Raw genomic sequence first — 26,549 nt, 5'->3', positions numbered from 1 at the left:
TGGTTCTGAGGTTATCTCACAGTGAGAACTGGCTCTCTGGGGGAATGATTACAGCTTCTTCCTCTACAATCACTTTTCCTTAAATGTTATTGATATAGCAATAGAAATTTTGAGAAGTATCCTATTTTGTGCCCCAGTAAAAGAAATTAAATACTCTGTACATTGCTAGAGCACAGTAGGCATCTGGTAGATGAAACAGTCCATATTTCATTAATTAGAATGCCAAAGCATATAGAGGTTAAGAGACAACAACACAGTGAACCTGAGCAACACTGATTTTTTAGTACAATCTCACTTTTGATATCTGAAAACCAATACAGGTTTTCCACAATTCTTCCACAATAACTATTATTACAAATGTGACCTCAGAGTCTGAAACATAACCTCAGAAAGTATAAAGGCATTTATTTTATTTCCATTATCCCAACATAGAGAAAGAGAAATTCCAAGCAGTAAAAATCAGCTGTATGCTCTCCATTTGGTAATGATCTGAACTGTGGGAGGTAAGGGGTATATCCTCAAATCACTTTTTAGAAACAGTGTCCCTTCAAAAGGAACAACCTTCTATGATCCCTAAGGTTGATGAAGAGGACCTAGATCTTTTTATCCCTGTCTTGTCTCTTACTCAAATGGTCACCTCTCTTATCCTGCAAGTAGTATCTTGGTAACTGGATCTGGGCCATAAACACCTGCAGACAAGCCAGGCTCAGGACACTGTGCACAGCTGCCCATTATGTGCATTCACTTCCAGAACTATACCTGCTGGTCACAGAACATCCAGCAAAATCAAACACTTATCAAATAAATGCAGAAGGCTACTGGATCACTTCTTTTCAATCAAGTATGAATATAATTCTCCCTGCACAAAGAAGAAAGCAGTGGGAAGAGTATAGTACATGGTGAATAGTGTGTGTTACCAAATGGTTTTGTCTAACAAGATTTAAGCTCTACAAATGCAATACGATGTTCTTTGGCTTTACTTTAAAAGAAGGTGGGAGCAAAAACCAGGAGGGACAAAACAAAACAGACAGAAAGTCTCAGGAGTACTTAGCAATTTAAGAGCCAGGAAGTTAAATATGTGAAATGGGAAGCTAAGCTCACTTTGCTGTCTCCTTGTAAGAAAGCAGAACAGCCCCTCCTGCACTGCTTGAACTTGCAGCCTCTCTGAAACGTGCCACAGCAGAGATTCCTTCCAGAAGCTACAGCTTCCATATATTCTCACTTTTTCTGCTGCCCAATTTATTTCCAAGAGAGATTACAGCTCCCTGCATCTTTCAAGGCTTTGAAGTTTCTATTCTCCAAAGCACAAGTAATCACAGAAAAAAGTTCCATCCACTTGCCATGCTGGTTACAGCTTATTGCTCTCTTTGCCAGTCACTGTTTCCAGTGTGGAGGGGCTTGCAGGGTTACACACCCGGCTGGCACACACTTGGTATTCAGAGACATGTTGCTGAATTCTTTATTTGGCTAAAATTCTCACTGCTGTTGGCCCCAGTGATATTTTCAATCTTTCTGGGGCTTTGTCTGAGCAGCCACAAGTAAGCACTTCAAAAATGAAGATGTGGTTATGGACTGTTGCGTTAGTGGAAAGATTCCTGACAGCAATGCATTACGGTCATGAATCTCTCCTATCTTACACAATCAGTTGTTGCACAGTCAGAAGGACTGCTGCAAATTAAAAGACTTTTGTCTATGATGCTCACTCAGTATTTTTGCTGTCATATTTTATTCATGAATTTTTTTATATGAAGTTTTACTTTTTTTCTGTTTAGCACAATCATGCCCCATCTTGTTTTCATTTATCACTTACTATCTATTTATAGGTAACAATGCTCAAAGATGGCTGTACAGGCTAAGTCTGGGTCTACACAGATCGTGCACCCACTACCTCCTGGCAAGCAGATGCTCTTATCTTGTGATAAATGTAACAAAAAGGCAGCTACAATTCCTTCAAAGGGGTAAAGCTACCTTAAACAAACTCAAAATACTGCAGCCACCCATACAGGCAGGGGAGCTGACACAGTTACCTGTTGCTCTGCAGCACAAAAACACACTCTGCAGCTCTTCAAGCAGCCCCCTTTAATTTTATACCTGAGCTCCTGACAGCCTCTAAAACACTCATGCAAATGGCACCCAATTAATGCCATTTGTACATAGAAGCACAGCACTGTGCCAATAATTGTTCTCCTGTCAAGGGGAAGGGACAGCCTGTGAAAGCACCTGGAACTGCCAAGTGCTGTAAAGCAGGATGTTCAAAGCTAAGTGTCCTGAAGGCCTTACAAAACTCCCACTATGTGTCTGCCTTCTCCACTTACACCTGAGAAGCCTGTCCCTATGTGAACTGGACATGGGCAATGGGCTGGGGACAGGCATCCTGCATTTCAGGCTGCTGTGCTCTGTGGTGAGCCTTAGGAGAAGGGCAGTCAGGCTTGAAGACGTGACTTCTTCTCATCTCCATCAGGCAGTGGAGCCTGTCCTCATTCTACATGTGTCAGATAAGGTCAGAATGTGATATTTAAGGTGACACAGGTGGACAACAACCAAGCTGAAAATTTAACTCCTCGTCCTGGTGCTTATGCCTGTAAAACAGCCTGCTGCAGAACAGCTCTTCCCTTAAAAAGCAAATAGCCACAAACCGACTCCTGGCATGATAGGAAAGTTCTGGGAGGAAGGGTCGGCTCCACACTGCAGATAAGGTTGATTACTCCAGTAACAATCAGGACTATATTACTTTGAAATAGACTGATACTTTCAGCACTAATTGCATAATTTCTCCTGCATTTTAATGCAAAAATATGTAATTACTGAATATTTACATAATTAATGTCGCACACACTGCAGCGTTTTAAATGCCAAGTACCTACAACACAATTCTTGCAACCTTGAGTTGACAATCGTCTTTTTTTTTTTTTAAGCAGGAAAAGATTAAAACTTAGGGATTAAACATCTTAACAAAGGCCCTCAGATAGACTTGGTCTCCACCACAACCAGCTCTCCTTTTCACCCCTCAATTCAAAACCCAAGGGGAACAAAAGCCACGTACTGTGTGCTGTGAGGGAAGTCGAGCAAGTGTGTCATGGTGACAAAAGGGTGGCTCAGAGTTTCAATGGGTGTTATCCTCTTATCTGCATCTATCGTCAACATCTTCTTTAACAGATCTATGAACTCCCGCCGGTCTGCCTTTTCCACCAACATATCACTTCCTTCCAAATCCGTTGTCATGTTTACCTAAAGGAGAAGGGACAGGAGTGAGCGCCAAAGGGGAAGAGCAGATGGTCAGGTGTCCAGCAAACTGTGTTTACTCCTCCTTGGAGCACACACCCTGCGAGTCTCCTAGTCTAAAGGAGTAGCTGCTAAAGAGCCACGCCAGACCCTGTGGTGGCCACTCATCTGGCTTGTGCATGTCACATCTCCACACAGACTGTTAAGTGTTCAGCTCGCCTGGGTCAGTGGCTAATGAAACACTTAGTCACCCTCCAGTGAAGATGAACAGCTTCCACATGGTAGCAGGCAAGCTCTGATAATCACAGTATTTATCATATACTGTGCCATCAGATACTTATCTATGTGTCCTATGAGCAAAAAATATATAAAATACATAAAAGTTGTCAGTAGGTTTATGAGAAACATCCCATTCGTGTATCAGGTGCCAGGAAAAAAAAAAAGACTTGTTATGTTATTTCATGAATTATCCAGTCTCCTCAGATTCCAGTCCTCCATTCCTGCACGTTTATATGTTTTACTTGCTACAACGTCTAGACTTTGCTAGCACAAACTCCAGTTTGGTGCTAGTGGTGGGCCAGTTTTGCACACTGGTTTGTCAGCACAAACTCCTGTCACAGGAGTGGTTATGCTGGGATTAGCTCTCACAACGACATGGAACTGACATAGTCAATTAGTACTTCCCATTCTTCCCCCAGCCAGCCACATTTTACATCGAGCACACTCTTCTGTGGCCATGGTGAATATTTCCACTGTCACCCTTTAACAAATTGAAATACTAAAGCACAGAGAAAGCAAGTGACTTGCCAGCGGTCATACAGAAGAGCACTGGAGAGACAAGAGCAAATGCAGGATTTCAACTCTCAGAGATGTGCCTTAGCCACTTTCCAAGGCTGCTTTACTACAGCACACATCCCCCTGTGTGCAGTCACTCCTACAAAGCAGCACGTAACAGCGAAGTTGGTAGGCATAATCCTGGTATTTTTCAGGAGCTGGCCCCAGAATGGGATACACAGAGAACTTCCATAATTCCCTTTTGTTAGTGTTGCTGGAAAACATGCGAACAGTCTTGCTGGTTACTCACCAATGCTCTTACCTGTGCCATATCATCCAAACAGTTGAAAATATACTTTCTTGCTTCCTTTGACTTAATCCCCGTCTCTGCCTCATGATCATCTGGTGTCTGCTCAAAACAGGACACAAGCATTGACCAACACTGCCCTGCAACCAGCTGCAGATTATGTGCCACTTCCCACATGTGCCTCATCCTGTCCTCATCAGGGACCATCGTGCCTCTCTTGCCTGACCAGACACCATTTACACGATCTCCACCAGATGTTATGTGACATCTTTTATGTCCCAAGGTGACTTATCTCTTCTATTTCACTTCTGAGGGTCCTCCCAACTACGGTGGGTCTCTTACATCCACCCAGGCATGAGGTACACCGTCCCATCCCAGCCAGAAGCCCACTGGTCTCTCTCCTTGGGGACAGCATGCAGCCAAACCCACTGGCACAGGACACTCAGGGCCCACCTGCTTTACTAGAGGTTTTGACTGTAGAATTAATATGCTTGTCCCTTTTCCCCCCAACAAAGAGTTAGATATTAGAGCAAAGTCTGCCCACTACACACCAAATCATTGACTACTTAGAGGGAGATTTCCAGGTCAACTCTGGAGTTAAATTTCCTACATTGCAATGCCAAGCAGGTGTATTATAAGTGCAAAATTTTGGGGATGTCAGTTTTACCTTGGGCAGTACCCACCCCAATGTCTGTGCTGCGCTGCAAAGAGTAGAAACTTAGGCTCTGAGGTGACCTGAATGTCTCCTCACTTCCAACCAACAACTGCAAGGTAAAAGAAACAAGGGAATGTCTTCCTACCTTCAGCCTCCACAAGGGATACGGTGAGTCTGTATCCCTGTTGAAAAACCTCGTCGTCTTTGTCCCTGCACTTAACAAATACTCTGCTGGTAAGCCCTGCGTCTGTGAAATGTAGCGAATCTGTAAGAGAAGGATGATAGGTCACTGTTTGTCCTGTGGAGATCTCTGGAGGTCTTCTTTGAAGGAGTTCAGGAGGCATTTGAACCAACAAAACAGACAAAAAACAAAGATGTAGCATGTAGAGAAACTTCATCCTGAAAAACTCAGTGCAAGGAATGAGAGGAAGAAAATTTCTGAATGGAATTCCCTCTATTTATCACATACATCACTGGAAACTCACCCTTAGAGTGCACTCCCACAAGGCCTAAGGATGAAAAGTGAAAAGTTCGTTCAAAGAGAAGGACCCACACAGCAATTTCAATGGGATGTCTCAACACTTTGCACCCTCTCCTCTCCAGGAAGTCATTTCAGCAATTTGATATTTGCTCTCTAACTTTTGCTGATTTTCTCAATTTTCTTCCACCTGAGCACACAGCCTGTCCTAGGAGCAGTTTGAAGATTATGAAAGTGACTATTAGTGATTATTACAGAAGATTATGAAGTGACTGCCTTTGAACTAAGGTGAAATATACACTCAAACCAACTGACGCCCTCATGGTATGGAAAGTACTTGTCTCTACTGACTACATGACGTTATTTGGGTTGCATCCACAAGCCTGACCTCATTGGCATCTATACAGCTAAAAGATACTCTATTTGTGTTTCCAGGATATCAAACTTTTATTTATTTATAAAGGAGAAAGAGTCTGTGATTATACAATTGAAGACTGATGTCACACATGCCTGAGGTGCCACACACAACCTTACCTTTGGCACCTACTGACTCCTGCATAGCTTCGTTCTGCAAAATTGCTGCAAACTCTGCAAAACTACTAAAACCAGTCACCTACTCTCAAAAATGCTAGGGAAGAATGGAAAGTGTTTTTGAGAGAAGAAACAGAGAAGGATAAAAACATTAAATAAATAAAGGCATAAAAAGCAGCCGTGCTTTCAGTCACTTCCAAGCACTCAGGCCCTGGTTCACTGTGCATGGCTTGTTCAGCTCTGCAGCTCCTCAGGTCCATCAGAGCTCACACACTTGAGAGGCACCAGGACCCTGCCAGTGCTGCAGCCAGCAGCCAGGATCAGTCTCTATCCCTTTCCCAGCTGCCCAGGAGCCCCTGACACACTTTACCAGAGGAAGCTTTGTGCTGGGCAGTTAAACTGGCCAGTAAGGTATGGTGATTTCTTTTCCAGCTGTGTGTTTTATGGCTTTTGGGGTGCAACGGGGAAGAGAAAGAAATCTACTTTTTATGCTTGGTATGTGATTTTCAAACGCTTGTAAGTTTCTCAGCTACATTTGATTTCCTTTAGAGTCACTAATAGCCCTGCTCTTTGCTGCAAGTTATTTCCCCTGCCAAATTTTACCTTTAGAGCTCTGATTAAAAAAAAATACTGGTTTCAAAAGAAAAGTCAAGAAAACATTTCAGTATGTGAAAAACCTACTTATTTTCCTGCTTTTTTTTTTTTTTCCCCCTTTCTTAAACATTTTTTCCTAAAAGAAAAAAGACCCTTTTCAGGCTGCATTTGCAGACAGCTAAGATCAGCCTGAAGAATACTATGGGAATGCAAAGTATTCTACAGCCCTGGCTCTAGCTGCCGCTGCATTATCGGTTTTAGGACTACAAAAAGGGCATAAAAGCCTATAGGGAGAAAAGAGATGACAGCTTATATTAACTGGAAACCTACATCAATGCCAACGTTCTCCTTGTCATTGCTTTTAATATGCACTCTCATAAAAGGGGTTATGAAATGCAGCTGAGTTCATGCAGTTTCTTCTAACAAATAAGGCTTTATACTGCACTTGCTGTTACAGCAGAGAACGGGTGCTCTGCTCAGTGAGGAGGGACATGTACAGAGCTCTCCAGTCAATAGCAGCGTTGACTCTTGATTGAGATTTCACTCAGGTCTTTTAAAAGCCAGCATGCCAAACTGCACACTGGTTATCTGGAACAAATACCCAGGTGCATAATGACAATGTTGACTTGGGAGAGCAAGAAATACAGATCCATCATTAGCAAAAGTGAAAAAGTTGGCATCCCCTCACTCTGACAAGAGAAGGGAAAAAGATGTGTGCACTTACCAGCACCCGGGACAATATCCACACCCACCTGATCGTACTCTGAAGCTCCTGGGTACAAGGGCCAGCCCAAGAACAGCTCTGCAATGACACATCCCAATGACCACATATCGATTGCTTCACAAAAGGGTAAACCAAGGATGATTTCAGGGGCTCTGCAAAGGAAGAGGTCAGAAAACATCAGCAAGGGGAGCAGAGCTGCTCAGCTGGCGTTGGGCAGCTGGTGCCCATTGTGACACTCACAGAGCTGCCACCAAGTGTCACTGCTCTGACAGAGCTGAGGGACACACTGGTCACTGGCACAGTGCCTGCGAACCAAACATTAGTCAGTGAATATTTAGCCTTACAGAAGAGTACTGTGGCCACATACAGCCAAGAGACAGCCCTACATCTGGCAGCATTTTGTAAAGGAGGGAACTACCACTGCTTTCATCCAGCAAGTGGGAATATGAAGGCACCCAATCAAGGCCCCCACTCCAGGCTCTCAGGCCCAGCTCGCTGTCTTGTGGAGAACTGTGCAGATCCCCTGCGGTGAAGCATCCTCTGTTCACACAGCTCCATGGGTTCACAAGCAGCCAGACATTAAATAATCATTATAGGACTGGTATAAAAGGATTACTGACTTTTTAAACAAATGTCTGTAACAATAAAACAAAGAAATAATGTAATTAGACCTATTAGACCTAAGCCTTTTCCTCAGGAGGAAGTAGCCAAGAAGCCTTCCTCTCCCAGTCTGTCCCAGGCGCCTGATTAGATTTCCTTTTCCCTTTCAGCCCAAATAGCCAAAATGCAGCAGCTCTCTGGCTATGCATTTATTGCTGGCTCCAGGAGATGCCACCAAAGCACCTCTGCTCCCTCCCCTTCCAGGGGGAATCTGTCCCACTGCCTTGGGGTGGTTGGAATCCTTCTCCACTGATGCTGAAAAGGTCTGTAGGATGAGGTTAGATGAACTTGCTCAACACCAGTGGCCAAGGTGAGACGAGATGAATCCTGACCTATGTGCCCCAAACGTTCTGCATTTCAGAAACTTCTGTGTGAAAGAACCAAAAATATTTTCCAAATACTGAAAACGTTATACACACAAACACCTTCCTTACTTATCCCACCTCTGCCTAGATGTCCACATGCAGTTATATGACACAGCTCTGATTTATACAAGGATCTCCTAAAGCTTCTCTCTTCTTCTTGCAATACTTCTAAAGCCCCAGCTTTTGGTTTCATGGGATGTACAGCAGGAAGAATAACTTACTCGCCCATACTCCTCTAACTATAAAGAAAGAAAAAGCAGAAGATAGATAAAAGAAACACACACTGCCTTAAATCTTTCATCATTTTAAATATAGCCTTGGGATTTCTCAGGCCCTTATGCATATTTTGGAAATGCCTGAGGTTGGCTATTGAGCAAATCAAGTGCCACCATCCAAAGTTCGAAATAGGACCCGTGGTTCCCAGTTCTCCATTTGTCATCAGGATAAGATCTGACACTAGTGAGATCATACTAAGGATTACCAATTGCAGTGGAAAATATTATGTTTTAATCATGCCATTACATAGTCATGTCAAGACAAGTCTTTAGCCAAGAAACCAAGCAAAATGGTAATTTTTTTCCAAAGAAGCAAAGACCCTGTATCAAGAATCCATGCCCCGTCTTCAGTCCCCAAACTCCCCCAGTTTTGAGGGGACTTGTTATGATAAAAGTCCCAAACTACCTCTTAAACCAGCAATGCAGAACGTAAAAATTACAGGAAATTCTGGGATTTTAGAGTTTTTTTGTGCCATTCCCAAAAAAAAACAAGTCAGAAACTTAAAAAGTGGCTACCTTTAGCCCTTCTAGCTTCATCTCTGCTTGTCATTGTCATATCCTACTGCTCTTTAGCCCACTGTGACAAACTCTTTAATCTAACAGCAATCTCACCTCATGAACAAGGGGTTAATTTTCCTCTTTTCCTCCCTATTCCGTCATCCCTGTCATCCCTACACACTACTCGACACCTAGACAAAATGCAGAGAGAAAAAGACAGCTATGGTGACCTGAATCTCATTACTATGTAAATCCTGCATTCAAAGCCATCTGCCTCTCCCTGCCTGCCTTCCACATTGTGAACGAAATGTCCCTGGTCACTAATGAGAGCTCAGCCACGAATCGCCTCAACTTCAAATCCCTCCCACTAACTCAAGGGGAGGGGTAGACTATAAGGATATTCCCAACATGATTTTGTGTGGAAAACTCCCTGTGCATAAAAAAACCACTTGCACTGTTGTCATATGCAGCACACAGCTCCCTTCCTCTCTCCCCACACTTAGGCTGCCAACACCTTCAGACCCCTGCTAGAAGGGATGACCTAGAATTTGAGGTTCCAAAATATCTTAATTTTTTTTTTCTCCTGAGTCTTTGGCTGTCCAGTGGGTTTTCCTGAAAGCTCCACTTTCTGGAGTGCAGTAATAAGGAGAGAATTTCTTTTTCACATGCAGAAGAAGTTTTCCATCTTAGCTATTGGGAAGAAAAGAACAAATCTATGTCCATATTATTTAAACACAAAGAATGCAACTAAATAGAACACCACTCATTCTATGAATTCTAACAATGGTGAGAATGCCTGTGAGAAGGGGCTGGATCTAGGTGATGTGGTGCCTTACGTACACCACAGCCACCACTTGCTGTGGTTTTCTCCCAGCCTTCACGTAATCATTGTGATTTTTCCATGGAGAGGGAGTGGCCCTAAGACAAAAAGATCTTGTTAACTTAATTAAATAGTCATTAAGACACCTCAAGAACAACAGGTAGTGGACACCACAGAGGATTCCAGATTTTCAGACAGTAGATACCTCCTGTTTGCTGTGGGAAAGAGGGAGCTGCAGTCACCAGGAGCAGTGCTCTGCCTGCTTGTAAAAAACAAATGGCCAATCCCAAGCATTTTGGTGCAGGATGCTGCGAGCTCAGTAATGAAATAACCTGTCCACTGATAAAATACCTTTGAATCTCCACTGTGGTAGATATTGCTCTTTATACTCAGTTATGGATGCAAACATCCTTCTGCACATAGTATCTAACATGTGTAACTCCTTTCTTTTTTAACATACGCATGTCAGTTTTTGAAGACAAGGTGAGATCTTGACTTCCATCACATGTTGTGGCACAGAGTTCCACAGGCAACTTTCTGCTTTCAATAGCATCTTAGCTCAGCTGTTTAAAGCTTGATTTTCCTTCATCAGGTTTAAATTTGTCATCTCTCACTTCATGTTCACATAGATTGGTCTAGAGGTGAAGATGGAAGTGATTGAATCACCAGTCCTTTACCACAAGCTGTTTTTACATCTCTGCCCTGTTCTTCCTTGTCTGCAGCAGCTTCTGCCTTCTCAGTGTACCATCCCATGGATGTTTCAATCCACTTCCACTGCCTGACCTTGCAACTCCTCTTCCTGACATGACTGCTTGGAGACAGGCTGAACAGACCTAGAAAGAGTTAACACAAGGATATTCCCCAGACTTATTTTACACTATTTGCAGAATGCTTTCACATTCCAGTCTTCCCTAAGCTTAATATTTTGTTTGCTTTTGGAGTGACACAAGGCATTTCAGCAGATGTTTTATCTGGGAGATCCTCTGAGACACACAGTCCTTTCTCCAGAGAAGCTGCAGTTAATTTAGGACATAGAATTATGCAGAAATAGTTCATTTTTTCTCTTCCAATGTTTACTGCCTTTCGGTACTGCACTGATCTGGCATAATGTTTTCTGTAATCTAGATCAAGTCCTTTAAATGCTCCTCATTCTTTTCTGCAGCCTAACCTAAGCCAGTATGTGATATCTGCATGCTTGAACACTTCACTACTGGTCCAGCACTTTTTACAGATAATTAATACATTAAATAACTCTGGTCCTAAAATGTGCATGCAGTCCACTCCACAACTGACCCTTGTTTTCCTAAAAGCACTCATATTTATCTCAGCAATAAAAATGATGTAATTCTCTTTCCCAAAGAGAAAGAAAACAGTTTCCATGTCTTAAACAGTTCTTGTGTGGGATTTCTCCATTCTGCAGCTGCTAGCACTGTGTAACAAAGGAAAATGCCCTATGAAAGTGTGCACATCTGAGTATTGCAATCACAAATTGGAAGGACGATTCACACGGCAGCAGATCCTCCCGAACAGCACTGAGATCTTCAGCAGATCTCTCCATGACTGCACAGAGAAGTAATTTCTGTACCAACAATACAGGGTTTTTAACGCAGACTCACCAAACCTTTTGATTGCGGTGAGGGATCTTGTCTGACAGCACACAGTGGAGCCAGCTGCCAGATACCTCAATACATGCAAGAACATCCCCATTTCCCACTCTCCGCCCATTTCTTGGCTTTGCATCTGCAACACTCCTGGCACAGTAACTCCTGCCTCCAGTACAAGACACACAGAAGGAATACATAAAACTCTGCTCTCCTGTCCTTCCTCTCCCAGGAGCTGCCCTCGATATCTTCCAACAAAAGGCACTCCCCTTCTGCATGCACAGGCACAACCTGTTCTACAGCCCACACAAATTACACCAGCACAGACCAAAGGTATTCCCACTTGCCACCAGCCTGAGAAAGACTGAAGAGCCCTGCCAAGGGCCTCTATCTCCAGGACAAAAGCAACCATCCTATCCCCACTTCCCACATCTCCTACCTGCTTCCAAATTACTTGCCTGGACAGCAAAGGGTGACCTGCTCCTCAGCTCAGCAGTGAGTCCAGTCAGTGCCCCATCCTTTGGAGCCCAGCTTGAATGTGCCTGTGTACACCAGAGAGCTGCCAGTGCCGGTGCCCCCAGGGCACCAGGGTCCCCGTGCTGGCAGCACCCGCAGGTCCCCAGAGGTAGAAATGCCATCTCATCATTTGCTTGCACCTCACACACGACCCTGTCCTGCTTTCAGGCCTGCTGCTGGCAGAGTATTTACTTTAGCAACCCTGCTTTGTGGCAGGGTAATTTCATTGTCTGGTGTTTCTGTCAGGAAAATTAATTACCAGTCTAGCTTGCTGGCTTTTTCACCCACACATCACAGGACATTAAAAACAAATGCCAAAAAAACTCATTTCCACAGACTCGGATTCAGAGAGCTGGGCTCTTTCTGAATTTTAAAACTTCCCTGCAAACTGCCCTCCTCAGGGATAATTTACCACCTCTGATAGGATCCCGCGGCCAAGCATGATAGTCTCAGCAGAGTCCTTCATGGACAAGTATATACCTGAGACAAAAATATAACTCAAAATGTCATACTTGCTGGCACCTTAGATAGAGAATGTTCCTGCTTCCAGAAGAAGGCTGGGGGCAGCTGCAGGCAGTGCAGACAGACCTCCAGTGAAGAGCTCTCTGAGCTGGTACACACAGCTCCTGTCTCACTCGCTAAAGCTTGAATTCTGGGAAGCAGCAGCTTTCATATTTCCACTCAGGAAACCCTGGGCAGAGGCAGAGAGCCAGGAGCTGAGCTCCTCTGCCCAAGCAGGGATACACTGACCAGCTGCACACCCAGGGCTTCACCCCACTCAGAGCTCTTGCTCTCCCATGCACCAACATACCTCTTGTGAGGACAAGGAACTGCATCCTTTGTGTGTCTTACAAAGAAGTTTTTATTCAAGTGATGGAGTGCTATCCTCCTCTCAGATGAACCCCTTTTTTGGCAACTTTATGGACTCTTTCTCATACCTACTCACTTGACTCTTTTGTATTTTGTGGAGGTGTCCACATTTTATTGCCACGTACTGCAGAATGCAGAGTACCTTTAACTCTTAGGTAATGGAGGTGGAATGTACAGAGAACCTTGTTTTTGTTCCTCTGTACTTCTCAGACTCCAAATAATTTCTTAAGTGAAGGGATGTAAAAGGAGACAGGTGCATATTCTGGAAGTAAAATGTTACAGTTGCTATTTCCCTCACCCTTCCACCTCTCCACTCACACAGACACACGGAAGGGATAAGAATATCAAATATGGATGACGCTCAGGGCTCCAGGGCTGAGCATCTGCAGACTTTTGTGTCTGTGATAAAGGCAGCCACCAGGGCCAGAGCTTAACACACCAACAACCACCAACAGCTCCTGCTTGCTCACTCCCCATCCCATGCAGTGGACAGGAAAGCAGCTCTAGGCCCCACTCGTGTCACTCAGCAGGGAAATGCTGGGCTCACTCTCATTGCTAGACTTCTGCATTTCTCCTGCATCCCTGAGCAAGGGACAGCCCTGGGAGTCCAGACTCATCCCAGAATATGCAGGCATGCTATGCCTTTCAGATTCCAGCATAAATTTCCAGCCAAGGAGAGGTCAGTCAGCACAGGGTTATTCCTGAGGGAGGGAAAGGACCACAGAGGAATGCCACCCAATTGGTCACAGTATACTGTTTGCCCACAAAGATGAATTGGTTTGAGTGATAAGGAAGGGCAGTGCCACTACAGGCTCTGTATTTCACAGGTCAAACACAGGTACACCTGGTTTCTGGGAAGGAATGTGGGTGTAACCAGAGCCATTTCCAGGGCTGCCAGGGCACTTGTACAACCACCACTAGAAGGGAGCTCCAACACTGCACTGCTCACATTGCTCTTGCCCATCCCTCAAGATTAGTCTACAACACTTCAAAAAATACCTGAATCGGCTCAAAAGACTGGAAGCTGGATCCACTCAGCCTTCGGTGATGGTTTATGTTATAGGACATAAATATAAACTGGAGGCCAGTAACCAATGAGGTACCGCAGGGGTTTATCCCAGACTGGTCTCATTTAACAGCTTTATCCCTGACCTGAAGAAAAGGCAGAGTGCATTCTCATCTAGTTTGTGGGTGATGCCACACTGGAGATATGTGGCCATGCACGTGAGGGCAGGGCTGCCACCTAGAGGGACCTGGACAGGCGGGAGGCATGGCCCGATAGGGACCTTCTGAAATACAGCCAGGAGAAATGGCAGGTCTGGCCCCTGGGACAGACAAACGCTGGTGACAAGAGGGCAACTGCTCAGCTGTAATGGCCATGAGCACTTTGACCCAAGGGGCAATGGGCTAGAAAGGAAGACCTGGCAGCAGCAGGACCAACAGCATCCCTGAAGCAGGGCCAGCAGACCAAGGAATGTGGTAACCCACCTCCAGCCACATCTGGACACCACTCTTGGTCTGGGGATCCCAGTGGGAAGGTGATCTGGAGCTACCTCAGTGAGGGGAGGGAGAACCATGGTGTCCATGACAGCAGCCTGCTCCTCCTCCTCTGCCTCCACATGCAGAAAATGGTGCCAGGCTCTTCCCTCAGGTGGGCAGCAGAAGGCAGAGATGACAGACAAACTGAAACAGGAGAGGATCCCTCTGGGGATGGAATGGGGAAAACACCTCCACTGTGCAGATAAGTGAACCACCAGCACAGGCTGCCCTGAGGGACTCTGCAGTTGCTAACCTTGGAGGCTTTTAAGACCCAGCAAGATGAAGTCCTGATCTTGATCTCATGGATGACTCCACCTTGACCATCAGGTTGGACTAAATGACCTCCCAGGGCCCCCTGTCACCTGAACTTCTCTAGCTCTATAAGGTCCAGTAACCATACATTTCTCAATAGGAAGGTCACCAAGATCCTTCTATGCACAGGGGAAATCCTACACAGCTGGGAGTGTTTCCTGTGGTGCAGGTGTAGGTTCCCAGATATTTTAATCAAGTGTACATGTACACAGTTCTGTCTTTTAAAAACAGAGAGCAAGTTACACAATTACTTCTGAACTTCACTGGAGTAACTATCAACCAAGCCTCGTGCTAGCTAAGAGTATTTAATAGCAAATAACTCATAGAAGCAGACTAGACTACCCACCCCTGGCTACTGCTCATGTTCCATCGGGGTGCTGACTGGGAAGGGTGAAAATACTCCAGAGGATGGTGTAAGAGGCAGACAGGGCTAGCCCAAACCTCAGGGAAGTCATCCACTCCCTGCCTGCCCCAATTCCTGGGCCATCCCAGCAACGCCTGTGTCACTCCTGGCAAGCACTCAGCTAGCCTGTGTTAGAGAACTCCCATGGTGGAGCATCCATAAACTCTGCTGTGCCCCGAGGGACCTCATCCCTTGTAATTTTAAGGAATAATACAGCTGTGCATAGCTGACTTTTTGTCATGCTTAATTGCAACTTGTTGTCAATCTGGCATCTATGTAATACATATGGAAAAACACAATTTAATACATCTCACTTGACTTTGCTTATACCTGACTTTCTGCCAGGCTGTACCTCCTCCCTCTCCTCACTCTGCCTCGGTCTCAACACATACTCAGTACCTATGACCTTGTCTCTTTTTCTCTCTTGCTCACTATGTCTGTCTCCTTTTCCTGCTTCATCTTTTCCTCTCTTCCCACACAGGAACCCCCTACCCCTGTGAAGGGGGTGCACACCCTGCACCTGGAAACACAACCCTATGCTGCTATGGGTTTGCATCCATCTTGAAAAATGGGGAATCACAAAGACACATATCAGGCACTCCAGCAGGATCCCCCTGCTCACTGCCACCATCCACACGAGGATCTTGGAAAAAGCAATTTCCATAGGTTAATCCTGGAAGACATTCAAGTAAACCACACTTACATATCAAGCAGTTGCCATCACTATGCACCCTTCTTGGAATTAAGAAAGCTGGATTCAGCCATGAACAAAGCCTGGGTTTAAATAGGGACGGAGGGGTCCCTGCTGGGAGGCTCTGCACCTCTCTGCTCTCCTATCTATATTGTACATACACACTTCATTTAGGTTAGGGCCTTAAAGAAAACCTCCTGCTCTCTTCAGCAAGAGCATGTGAGCAAATAATTGACTGAAGCCCAGAGCTGGAGAAAGCAGTGCAGCTGTTTGTGGAAACAAGACAAAAGATTTAGAAACACTTGCTTTTTTCCCCCCTCTCCCATGTCAGGCTGTTTACAGAAACCAAGGGATGAAATTTTACAGACAAAACCACTGAGAGCAGCCTGTCAGTCTCAAAGGGAAGGAGAAAGGGAGGGAGACGGAGAGGGAGGGGGGCGTAGGCTTCTTTCAGGATTATGGATCATTGCTAAATTGCTCTATCAATTATTAAACCCATCACTCAAAGCGCAGTAACCAAAATATAGCAGATAAAGCCTTTCTCATCCACTCTCTACCAGCTGCTCTCCTCCTCCTAAAGCCAGAGGGGAATGAAAATTCCCATAGTTTATATTTTATAAAGATCATTTCCCCTGAGCCTTGAAAAGAAAAGATTTTCTGGACAAGGTACAGTGGAACCGAGCCCATGGTGGGAAGACATTAAAGGAGGACTTGCCCTTTTGACTAACAGACCTAAGGAATAAAACTAAATCTCGGCAATCAATGTGTTTTCTTAACACTGACAGGTTAAAACATTTATCTGTGAATAAATGAAGAAGCAGGCCTCAGTCATCAATACCTGTTAGTTGCTGTTTGCTCTTTGCCACTGCTGCTGAACAGATCTGAGATCAACAGCTGGTGGGCATGGTCCCAGTAAAGGACAGAACAAAGGGGCACAAGGCACCTGGTCTGGCAGTGGCTCTGTGGAGAAGGAAACTGCAACCATGCATCCAGGCGGAGACAGGAAGTGCTGGGTGAGCAGTGCTGAGGAGGAACCACACGGGGGGATTACCTGGAACTTGACATCCAGCTGGAAAGGTTTCCATGTGGCTACCAGGGTGTGGATGGACCTAGTGATTCTGTGAGTTTTTAGCAGCACCACATGCACTTGCTGGAAGCATTTACCAAGTGCATCATCTGAAGCAAATACATGTCTGAATCCTGGCAAGAGCCTGGCTGCAGCTCAGGTTAAACATGCACGCGTGTTTTGCTGAACCTGAATCCCCTAGCAAGTCCTTGCTGTGATTTAGCTAGAAATCATAAAAGGCAAAAAAAAAAAAAAAAAAAAAAAAAAAAAAAAAAAAAAAAAAAAGCTAATAAGCCAAATAATGGAAAAGAGAGCCAGGCCCTGGGTTTGACCAAGAGCCTGTTAAGCTTGCCCCAGCCAAGCATCTTTGTACATCCCTGGAGGAAGCCCTACTGGACTGACCACAATCATATTCACGTCTTTGCACTCAGAAATGCAGGACTCCATAAACTTGAGAGGAGGTGCCCAACACGGAGCACCAGGACCATTGCCCCGGGGGTCGACAGCTCCATGCTGAGGCAGAAGCACAAAAACACGCACAGGGAACGATGCAACAACAGCTACATTCAGCACAGCGTGACCTCCCAAACAAAGGGCCATGCATGGGGGGAGGGTTGGGGCTTTCCCAGGTTATGGAAGAAATCAGAGAATAGAAAAATCATAATTTGAAAACAAAAGCCCTACCCATGCCAGGCAGTGAATGGATGAGCCTCAATGCATTGGGTGCAGAAATCCCCTGAAGGAGGCATCTGATCAAGAGGGGAAGAATGCCAATTATGTGCTCCCATTCATGCCACTGCAATGAAAGCATAATTCTGACTCTGCTTTCTGACCCGCAGTATGCAATTTATGCAAATCCAAGCTGTTCTCGCTTCCCTCAGAGCCAAGTGTCCACCAATGCCAGAGCTGGCTCTAACTTTTTGTTTTCCTTTTAAAATCTATTGTTTTCACTGCTGAATATTTAAGACCTTTTGTTGTTGCTGTTGCATTTCTTTGGAAATGAAATAATAATTGAAAAAATCCCACAGCACACAGAAACAAACAAAAGTTGACTTCTCCTCTCTCCAGCCATTCTGCCACGCTCAGTTCCATCCCAAGCCCTTATCGTCACAGCCCAGAGCCTTGCCACGTATTGGCCAAGTGAAGCTTCTCATGTCTGATCTGTAACACTCATGACACTTTTGTTCACAGCAAATACTGAAAGTTGCACCAAGGTGCATGGTGGTTTTATAGGATTAGCTCGAATACTGAGCCAACTGTCAATATAAGGCTCCAAAAGATTTCTATCCCTGGCAAACATGGATACGAACCAGACTCAGGCCATGATCCTAAGATTGGCTTCACAGAACAAGTAGCAGGTCTGAGGCTAAAAATATCAAATTACTGCATCCTTCCTTTATTTTTTTTTCTTTTTTAAATCATGTCTACTGGCTGCCTTCTTTTTTTATAATTAGAAAAAGACAAATACAAAAATAAAGTACTTATCCTGCCTTCTCTTGGAGAAAGGAGCATTGCCCTTTACTTATCTCTGAAGAGCCACACAGATTTAATATTATTATTATTATTAGCCACAACTATTTGTATTTCTGCAGCACACAGAAGCCCTGGCAGAGCCCAGAGCCTCACACTGCTAGATGCTAAAACGTGCTAAGGGACTGTGTCTGCTCCAGAGAATTGATGATCTAAGACGATGTGTGGTGACAGGGGAACAGATTGGTGGAGCAGTTCACCCAAGATCATACAGTGAGAGCAAAGCAAAGCCAAGAAAAGAAGCGGGGTCCTTGTGAACAGTGTGCTGTATCTGTCAGACCACGACTGCTACTTATTATAGCAGGGAACAACAACAACAACAATAATAATAATAATACATGGAATTGAAGGCTCTTTTGAAACAGATGGATATTACTGAGGTAAGGCAAATTTTAGGTCAAAATGAACTGTAGATATCACCCAGCAAGACAGCAGCCATGCTAGGAACAGCACACGAAATCCAAAGCCCACTTTTAAGCCCCGCCTGGTGAGTCACAGCACCCTGCCTATGCTTTGAGGACCTGCCTGGTCCATGCAGGAATTTAAGGAAAAGCCCTGGAATGCCTGCTCATCCGCACATGGAGATCTGCATGGCAGGGAACAGCAAGGACACCTCAGAGCTGCCCCAGTTGGCTATTCCTGCTGCAGAGAGTTGAACATTCCCACTTTCAATTCAAGCCCTACTTGAGTCAGCACAGCCAGTGGAGCGGGTGACAACAGTCCCCTGTACAAGCAGCAGGGCACAGCACAGATTGCAGAAACGCAAATCCACTCTGAATTTAATTTATTTTTATTACATTTATATTAGGGCTAACATCTGGAAGTGTTAAGTAGAGCCCTACTGTACTAGATGATGTAAAAAAATGGAAGAAAACAGTCCTGGCACAAAAAATCTTGTAGCCTAATTTGGGATCCCTCACTGTCCTGGAACTAAAAGCTCTGGACTTGCTGCTTAGCATCTGCTAAGACAGGATCTACAATCAAGCCTGAACAAAACGCAATCCCTGACCACTATGAGTCTAGATCCTGCAGCTACCATATTTTAGGGCCAAAGACTGCAATTGCTCCCTTGTCCAGAGATGGAAGAGGGCCCTTGTAGCTCTAGAAGAAGAACAACTCTGACTTTAACTGTTAATGTCACACATCTTAGCAAAGCCAGACAGAAAACCAGGATACAAGCAACAACGCAAGTGTGGTGTGCAAATAGTCCTGAAGGAACCATGATGCTTGCGGGAAGAAAAGCACCTCTTCAGAAGAAAGACTTTTAAAATAAAGTATTCTGCAAAGTTAAATTCATTCTTTATTTAAAACCGTCACATAAAAAATTCAATTGTTCTCTAACGCATCTCTGTACCAAATCAGGAACCTAAATTCAATCATTAAAGTGTGAAGCTGATGAATTTAAATCCATAGTAAGTGCAAATTTCAACACAATTTTAAGTAAGGAGTCGCTCCCAACACCTTCATAACATGTCAACACATAGTCATATATTTGTTTCTAGGACTCTTCAAATGTCTCCTTTTACTGTTTCATTTTTTTCTTGCCAAAACAAATTCTTAAAGCTATCCCAATGCTCTGAAAAAACATAAACATTTTCCGCATGTTAAAATCTAAGGTAGCTATGACAGAAATTTTGGAAAGACAAATCTTGCAGCAAAAAAAAAATCATACAAAAGAAACTTTTCACTATACACAGGGGTAATCTGAACTGATTCCCATCTGATTAACTTCTGATTTGTCCTTGGATCACATTGCAGTACGGATGTCATCTTTCAATTTCACTGTTTTGTAAGTAGCCAGTACTGTCCTTGTAAAGGGCAAAGAAATCCCCATATATCAGGAATGCTTTTGGCTGAGAGGAAGTTCAGTGATTATTCCAGAGAAATAAATACAACAATCAAAAGTACTTCCCAGGACATGAAGACAAAGATCCACCCTTTCTTGAAAGAAGGGACTGTCCTATGCATACATTCCTATCTTCAATTATTGTGACTGCCTGTAAAATTTAGCTCTCTGTTAAGTCAACTGCAGGGTTCAAGAACATTTCCTGGCATTCTTCACATTTTTTTACATGTTGCAATTTTATCTGGTGTGTATCATATGCTTCCCCCCAAAACGCCTGAATTGAACCCTCTTCCTCCTGACAGAGGAGTTCAGGCTTTGTACACTTGACTGCAGCTCTCAGAAACCTCATCACATGAGAGCTCTGTTAGAAATTACTGAAAACAGAGCAGGTTTGGCTTTGATAGGTAAAACCGCAGTCCGCTCAAGCAGCAGGGGATGCAAATGGACCAAAGCCTCCCTTTAAAGACACTTTCATCCAGTTCTAAGCCTGTGAATTTATTGCCCCAATGCCTTGGAGCTTTCCTGTCCCTCCATCAAAAAACCTTAGTGTACGTTTCATTACCTTTACTGCACCCTTCCCCAGCTCTATCCCTGCAGCTCCCCCAACACCCATTTGAGCCGTGGAAAGCCATCATTTTGGTTTAACTGGGGCTGTGATAGAGCTGGTGCCTGCAGCACATGGGGCAGGACCCTCCAGCTGGACGGGGCCAGGACAGAAGGGCCCTGCCTGAGGAGCAGCTCACTGCCCACCTGTGATTTACTACCAGCACACAGCAATATTTAGGGTGCAATAATAAGGTGGAACACGAGTGCTTTACCAAGAAACAAGACGGGGAAGGGAATAACTGTATTTCCCCTGTTGTTCTAAGGGGAGGTTCACCAAAAGGTTAGCGAGAAAACAATGTAGGCCCATCGATCACCGGGACAGCTACCCTAGAAAGGTTACCCTGTGTTCCTGCCTCATTTTTCACATCTATAATTACCCTGCTGCTTCTCCTTGCATCCCACCCATCGCCAGGCAGCAAATGCCAACCACTGCTGCTTTATTAATTATGTATTTTGCTCATGCCCATTGTCACCGCCCCACAAGATGCTACAGCAGCGACAGGATTAAGTGGTACAACTTCTGCAATCTCCACAGGGTGGCGTGGTCAGGGAAAGGGAACTTTCCTGTTTTTCCTTCACCAGAGAGGGGAAATGACCAGGTCCATATCCCATAGAGGTGGGATGAAGGTGGGAGGGATGCAGCTCTTTACATCTGCCCTGTGAGAGGGAGAGCAATGTAGGGGCACATGAGGGAAGACTGCTTCCATTCATGAAGGGCTCAGATATCTCTTGGATCTTCATCCAACTGAAACAAAATGCCAATATTGCTGAACATACTTAGCACCTCCTAAAGCGCAATCCTACTCCGAACAGTGCCTGTCTAAAAACAGCAACGCCAGGCTCCTTGTTTACTGTGTCTTCCTGATGCCCGATCTGAATGTCTCCCTTTAAAAGGAAAAAGAGGAAAAAAAAAGGAATTTTTTAATCTACCAGTCCAGCAAACCCAGCCACAGCTTCAAGAGCCACGCTGGACTCATTTCTTGCATATTTATGCACACAAACACGAGCAGCCAAATTAAGAGTTATGCAGAAATGGGCAGGGGAAGTGTAAGACAATTATTTGAAGACAACAAATTTGTATGGAATTCGATATGATGCTGCACTCAAAGTGATATGCACTCAAAGTGCAGCATCACATTCTTGATTCAGGGGAGCCTGAGGGTGTTTTTTTTTTTTTTGCTTTGAGGAAACCTAAAATAGCTTCCTTTGAGAACATTCATTCTGTAATCACCACTTCATCCTTCTGCAGTATTTCTGGATCCAGACTTTTCAGTTGTAGAATAATAGTAAATATGTATAAAATAGGGAAAACTTCTGCTTGACTGAGAAGTATTTTCTGTTCTTGCTTTTTTCCTGTCCCACCAGAAACTACAATTAATTTATGTTCTAACAATTCTAAAATCATTATTTTCTAATTGCAACCATTTCTGCAATAAAACTCAGGTTGACGCAAAGTGGAATAGAAAAGAAATTGCTGACAAAAGCAAAAAGATCGCATGACAAAAGCCAGCACAACCACACAGAGCTGCATGCATGTCCTGTTTTGGACCACAGAGAAGTTCACACTCGTTGAATGGTAATGAAAAAAGAAACACCCTGGAAAACCAGTAGGAGTAGACTCAAGAGGAAATTAACTACAGAACTGCTCTTGAGACAGAAACGTAGAGCAAAAGCTTCTGCAGTGTCTTTGATGCTGTTGAGCTTGGAGATGCTCACCTTAGGATCCTGATAGCAAAGTACTCTGCACAAGTAGGATCCAGAAAAACGAAGGAGGTGTAGTCCTCCTTCACACTGCCAAGAAAACCCAAAAGCATGGCACCTGCTAACCTGCTGCCCTTCAAGGCTAACTCACTGTGTCAAATGTGCTCCACAACACGTCCCTGACACTGGAGGTGATCCGGGCACCTCTGCCAGACTTGGCTGACAGCTGAAAGCAAGGGAAGACCCACCAGAAGCACTGGCTTTTTGCACTGATGCCCATCCCACACACAGACAAGGCATGTGTTGCTCCTGACCAGAAGTCAGAATTACCATCAGCAGAAAACATGGATCACAGAGCTCATTTAAATACAAGAGAGTGAAAGCCACCTACACTCTCCATCCATACCTCTTGTGCTGACTTCTCCAGTCAGGCCTGGTATATAGTGATCTTTCCTCTTCCTGTGGAGAGGGACAATGCCAGTGCAGTGCTCATCAGCCCCTGAATCCATAAGGCAACATTGACTTGTCACATGAGTGTCAGGACTGACACTGTGCCCACATACGGTTTGTTGGACTAAGAGAGAAGAGAAGAGAACCCTCAAGAGTGACCAGGAAATTACCTAAAGCTTCTGGTTTTGACACTGCCTGCGAGATCCCCGGGGACATCAAGAGAAGAAGAGGAAATGCCTTTATTGCGAGAAAATTTATGAGAAAATGTTACTATCTCATATATGATTATTTTTAAAAAAATAAAATTTAATGATGGGAATTTTCTTGCCCTCCTGATTAAGCCCATTTACATATCTTTCAGGTTGATTGTTTATCCATAAACTGGGGCATATGTACTTGAGGACACTTCTTGATTGTTTCCTTGAATTAAATTGTTTACTTATTTGTTACAGAAACAAAGAACAATCAACAACATGGTACAGAGCCACATGTTTTGGAGTGGAGCAACAGCCACAGACCCTTCAGAATTGAGATGGGTCCTCTGAGGATCTGTCTCACTCACTTTTAGAAAAATCCCTGCTTTCCCACTTTTCCTTGAAGCAGCACACTAGACGAGGGAAGGATTAATTAGCTGATGTTTCTAAAGCTCTTTGAAGATGAAAAGCGTTATTTTCATTTTCAAGTCTCACCAAGTGGAAAAAAAAATCAAAAAAGAAAAGGCCAGAGAAAGACTTCTGCTGTTTCCTACAGGGAGAGGTCTCAGGACTGAGTTCCTGCACAGACAACACTCCTCCAACACCATATATTAAACGGCAAGCCAACACCACAGCTCTTTCTCTGGGCCATCCATTAACAGGGACTCTGCCCAGCTGCCTATATTCATGGAACATGTAGAACTCAATACCACTGAGACCTCTCCCCCTGCATCAAATTTGCTGAACTTGTTCACCAGATTCAAAACTTAAGGGGAACAAAGCAGCTGTGTGATCACACACACACACACACACACACCTCGTTTTTGTAGAAAAGCAGACTAAAAGCATATGAGGAAGGCCCTTGAATACAGATGCAGAATGTCTGGCTACCCAGAACCCAGGTGGGCTATTTTTTCCTGAAGTGTAAATTACAGTAGAGATTTATCTTTCTTAAACACTTTGTACCTCCTGTTGGAATTTCTGTATGTCTCTATATTTTTTTTTTTTCTCCTCTTTGGCATCACGAGGATGCACGCAAGCAGCAGAGGCTTGCTGCGGGGAGGACTAGGATCCCCTGGCAGGTGGAGGGCAAGAAGAAGCTTACAGGTAGGGTGCCCTGCCCTAGGAAGATAAAAATAGCAAGAAGACAGACAGGATTGCAATGTATTAGTCAAGCTGTGTTTAACACCCAAGACAAGGACGACAATGAGCTGTTACAGGTCAGGCCTGAAATGAGCTGGAAACCAAGAAGGGAAAGACTGCCATGTGTAGCCCATTTACAGCTCCTTCAACTCCCTGATCTCATCAAAATCTCACCACCACCAAATATAAACAGGATGCTTGCTCTGAGTTATCCTGTTAGGTAACACTGAATATTCATCTCACTGATGCCTAAGGTCCAGCACCGGATATATTCCTTCCCCCTGACCAGGCAGAGCTGGCAGGACCTGTCCTGAGCCTGCTTTCACCAGAATTCCTCTCCCTGCTCTCAGCTCAGCAAGGCAGGCACAATGTGCAAGAGCTGAGAGGTCCTGCAGAAAAACAGCCATCTGGTGAAGGGGCAGGAAGAACCAGTTAAAAACAGAGTAGCTCCACCATATGGAGAAAATAATTCAGTTGGGCAGTGTAGGAAGAAGCAAACCCTATTATAATAATTGTGTTGCCAAGTGATGTTGCAGACTTGTTTTTCCCCTCACGGCTTCTGCACTGATTAAGAACAGATCTTCCCCCATAATATGGCACAATCCCCACAGCAAGATCAAACTGTTCCACAAGTGACTTGTGGGAATATCAGGTTAATATCAAAATGTTCACAGCATGAACTGACCATGGAGACAGGAGCATTGCACCCCCCTATCTTGCCTATTCTTCCATTCTGAGCTAAATCACTAAGACATTGGGATAATCCAACCCAGTTCAGCTGGACAGCACCCTGAGAAAAGTTGACTCAGATTTAGCACAGGAGGCAATCACACTAGTGACAAGCTAGGTTTGGAAAACTTCTGGCCCACCAAACCCAAGGACAGGTAATGTAAAACCTGCTTGGGGCTACGGCGCCTCTCCTCCTACACATAGGAACTCTGCTGCCCCTGTAATCATCCATATATTCAGAACAGAGTAACTTAATAAAGCTCTGATTATAAACAGGTCCTTCTAGAACAGCTCCCTTTCTTCTTTAGGCTGTTGATAAAAATGAACCAGGTGTGGCAGCTCCAGAAGAACTCCTTCCCCTGCAGACTGAAGCTGACTCCTGCCTGGAGATCACCCTATCCCCCCCACAGGAGCCACTACTGCTTGGGCTTCCAGGATCCTGCAGTCACACTATCATCACTAAGAGCTAACTATTGCACACACTGAGTTTCCAAGGTCTCTTCCTGGCTCTCCTGGTCACAGTGGCACACCCCTGTTGGGAATACATGAGGCAAGGGATCCACCTCCAGTGCTGCTCCCTGCCCACTCTCCACAATGCCCCAGCCAGCAGTGCAAAGTGCAGTACTGGCACCATCTCCTCAGTTAGCACGCACTGCTGCTGAGCCCAGCACACCGGGCACAACAGATGCCTAGGCCAGGCTAACTCTGGGGCAAGGACAAATCCAGATGTCAAGATAGCCACCACACTTTTTCCTTTGTTTCCAACCCCCACCCCCTTTCCCCTTTCTTCCTTCTCACCCATTCCCATGCTGTGGCTTTCTACTGGCTGCATTTATTTCCAGAGACATTCATGCTTGTAAATAGAGTGATTTCCTTGCTTGAGCAGTCTTGCAGCTTCCATCCAAAATGGACAAACCCATTCATGGGTCCAAGGGCGTGGAAGATGGAGAGGGGAAACACAGCCTCTTGCTGCAGACATCTTTCCCAAGAAAGCAAAACCCCAGTCTGAGGCCTGTTAACGTATTAGTCATTAATTCTGGATAAAAGGAAACATATTTGCATGGCCCTGCTTAGACAAGACTGAAATGTTAACGTGCTCCTCCCCCTTCCCCGCTCTCCTTTAATACCTTATTAATATTATACGGCAGCCAACATGCAAATAGAGCTCTATGCAAATACAGCTCAACACAAAGACAGCTGCACTTGGTTCAGCGTCTTACTGCAACTCCAGAGGAATAGCCAGGGGAAAAATAAATCATATAGATGATAGAGAAAGCATGTCTTAACTTCCAAATTTCCAGGGAGAAAGCCATGTGTGCACGTCTGTCAGGGCAGAGTTTACCAAGTTTCATCAAGGAGATAAGGTAGTTAATACTTCGCTTAATTAGAGGCTGCAATGTTTTCTTTGGGATGCTGAGAGGATTGCCCTCTTAAGTATCTAAGGCTCTG

General features: G+C 44.6%; 1 protein-coding gene across 1 annotated transcript in view; it reads right to left on the bottom strand.

Moving 5' to 3' along the window:
- HIPK2 (homeodomain interacting protein kinase 2) overlaps positions 1 to 26,549 on the bottom strand; it is a 128,180-nt gene that overhangs the window by 27,580 nt on the left and 74,051 nt on the right. Inside the window, exons 3-6 of the mRNA XM_053977577.1 lie at positions 7,314 to 7,437; positions 5,104 to 5,223; positions 4,319 to 4,405; positions 3,044 to 3,228 (exon numbers count right to left, since the gene is read on the bottom strand). Of these exons, the coding sequence (XP_053833552.1) occupies positions 3,044 to 3,228; positions 4,319 to 4,405; positions 5,104 to 5,223; positions 7,314 to 7,437 (516 nt within the window). The remainder of the gene's footprint in view (positions 1 to 3,043; positions 3,229 to 4,318; positions 4,406 to 5,103; positions 5,224 to 7,313; positions 7,438 to 26,549) is intronic.

Source organism: Vidua macroura, chromosome 5 (assembly GCF_024509145.1).
Source record: "Vidua macroura isolate BioBank_ID:100142 chromosome 5, ASM2450914v1, whole genome shotgun sequence".
In the NCBI taxonomy this organism is placed as follows: Eukaryota; Metazoa; Chordata; class Aves; order Passeriformes; family Viduidae; genus Vidua; species Vidua macroura.
Note: the sequence above shows the minus strand (reverse complement) of the source record. Positions and strands in the feature narration are given on the sequence as shown.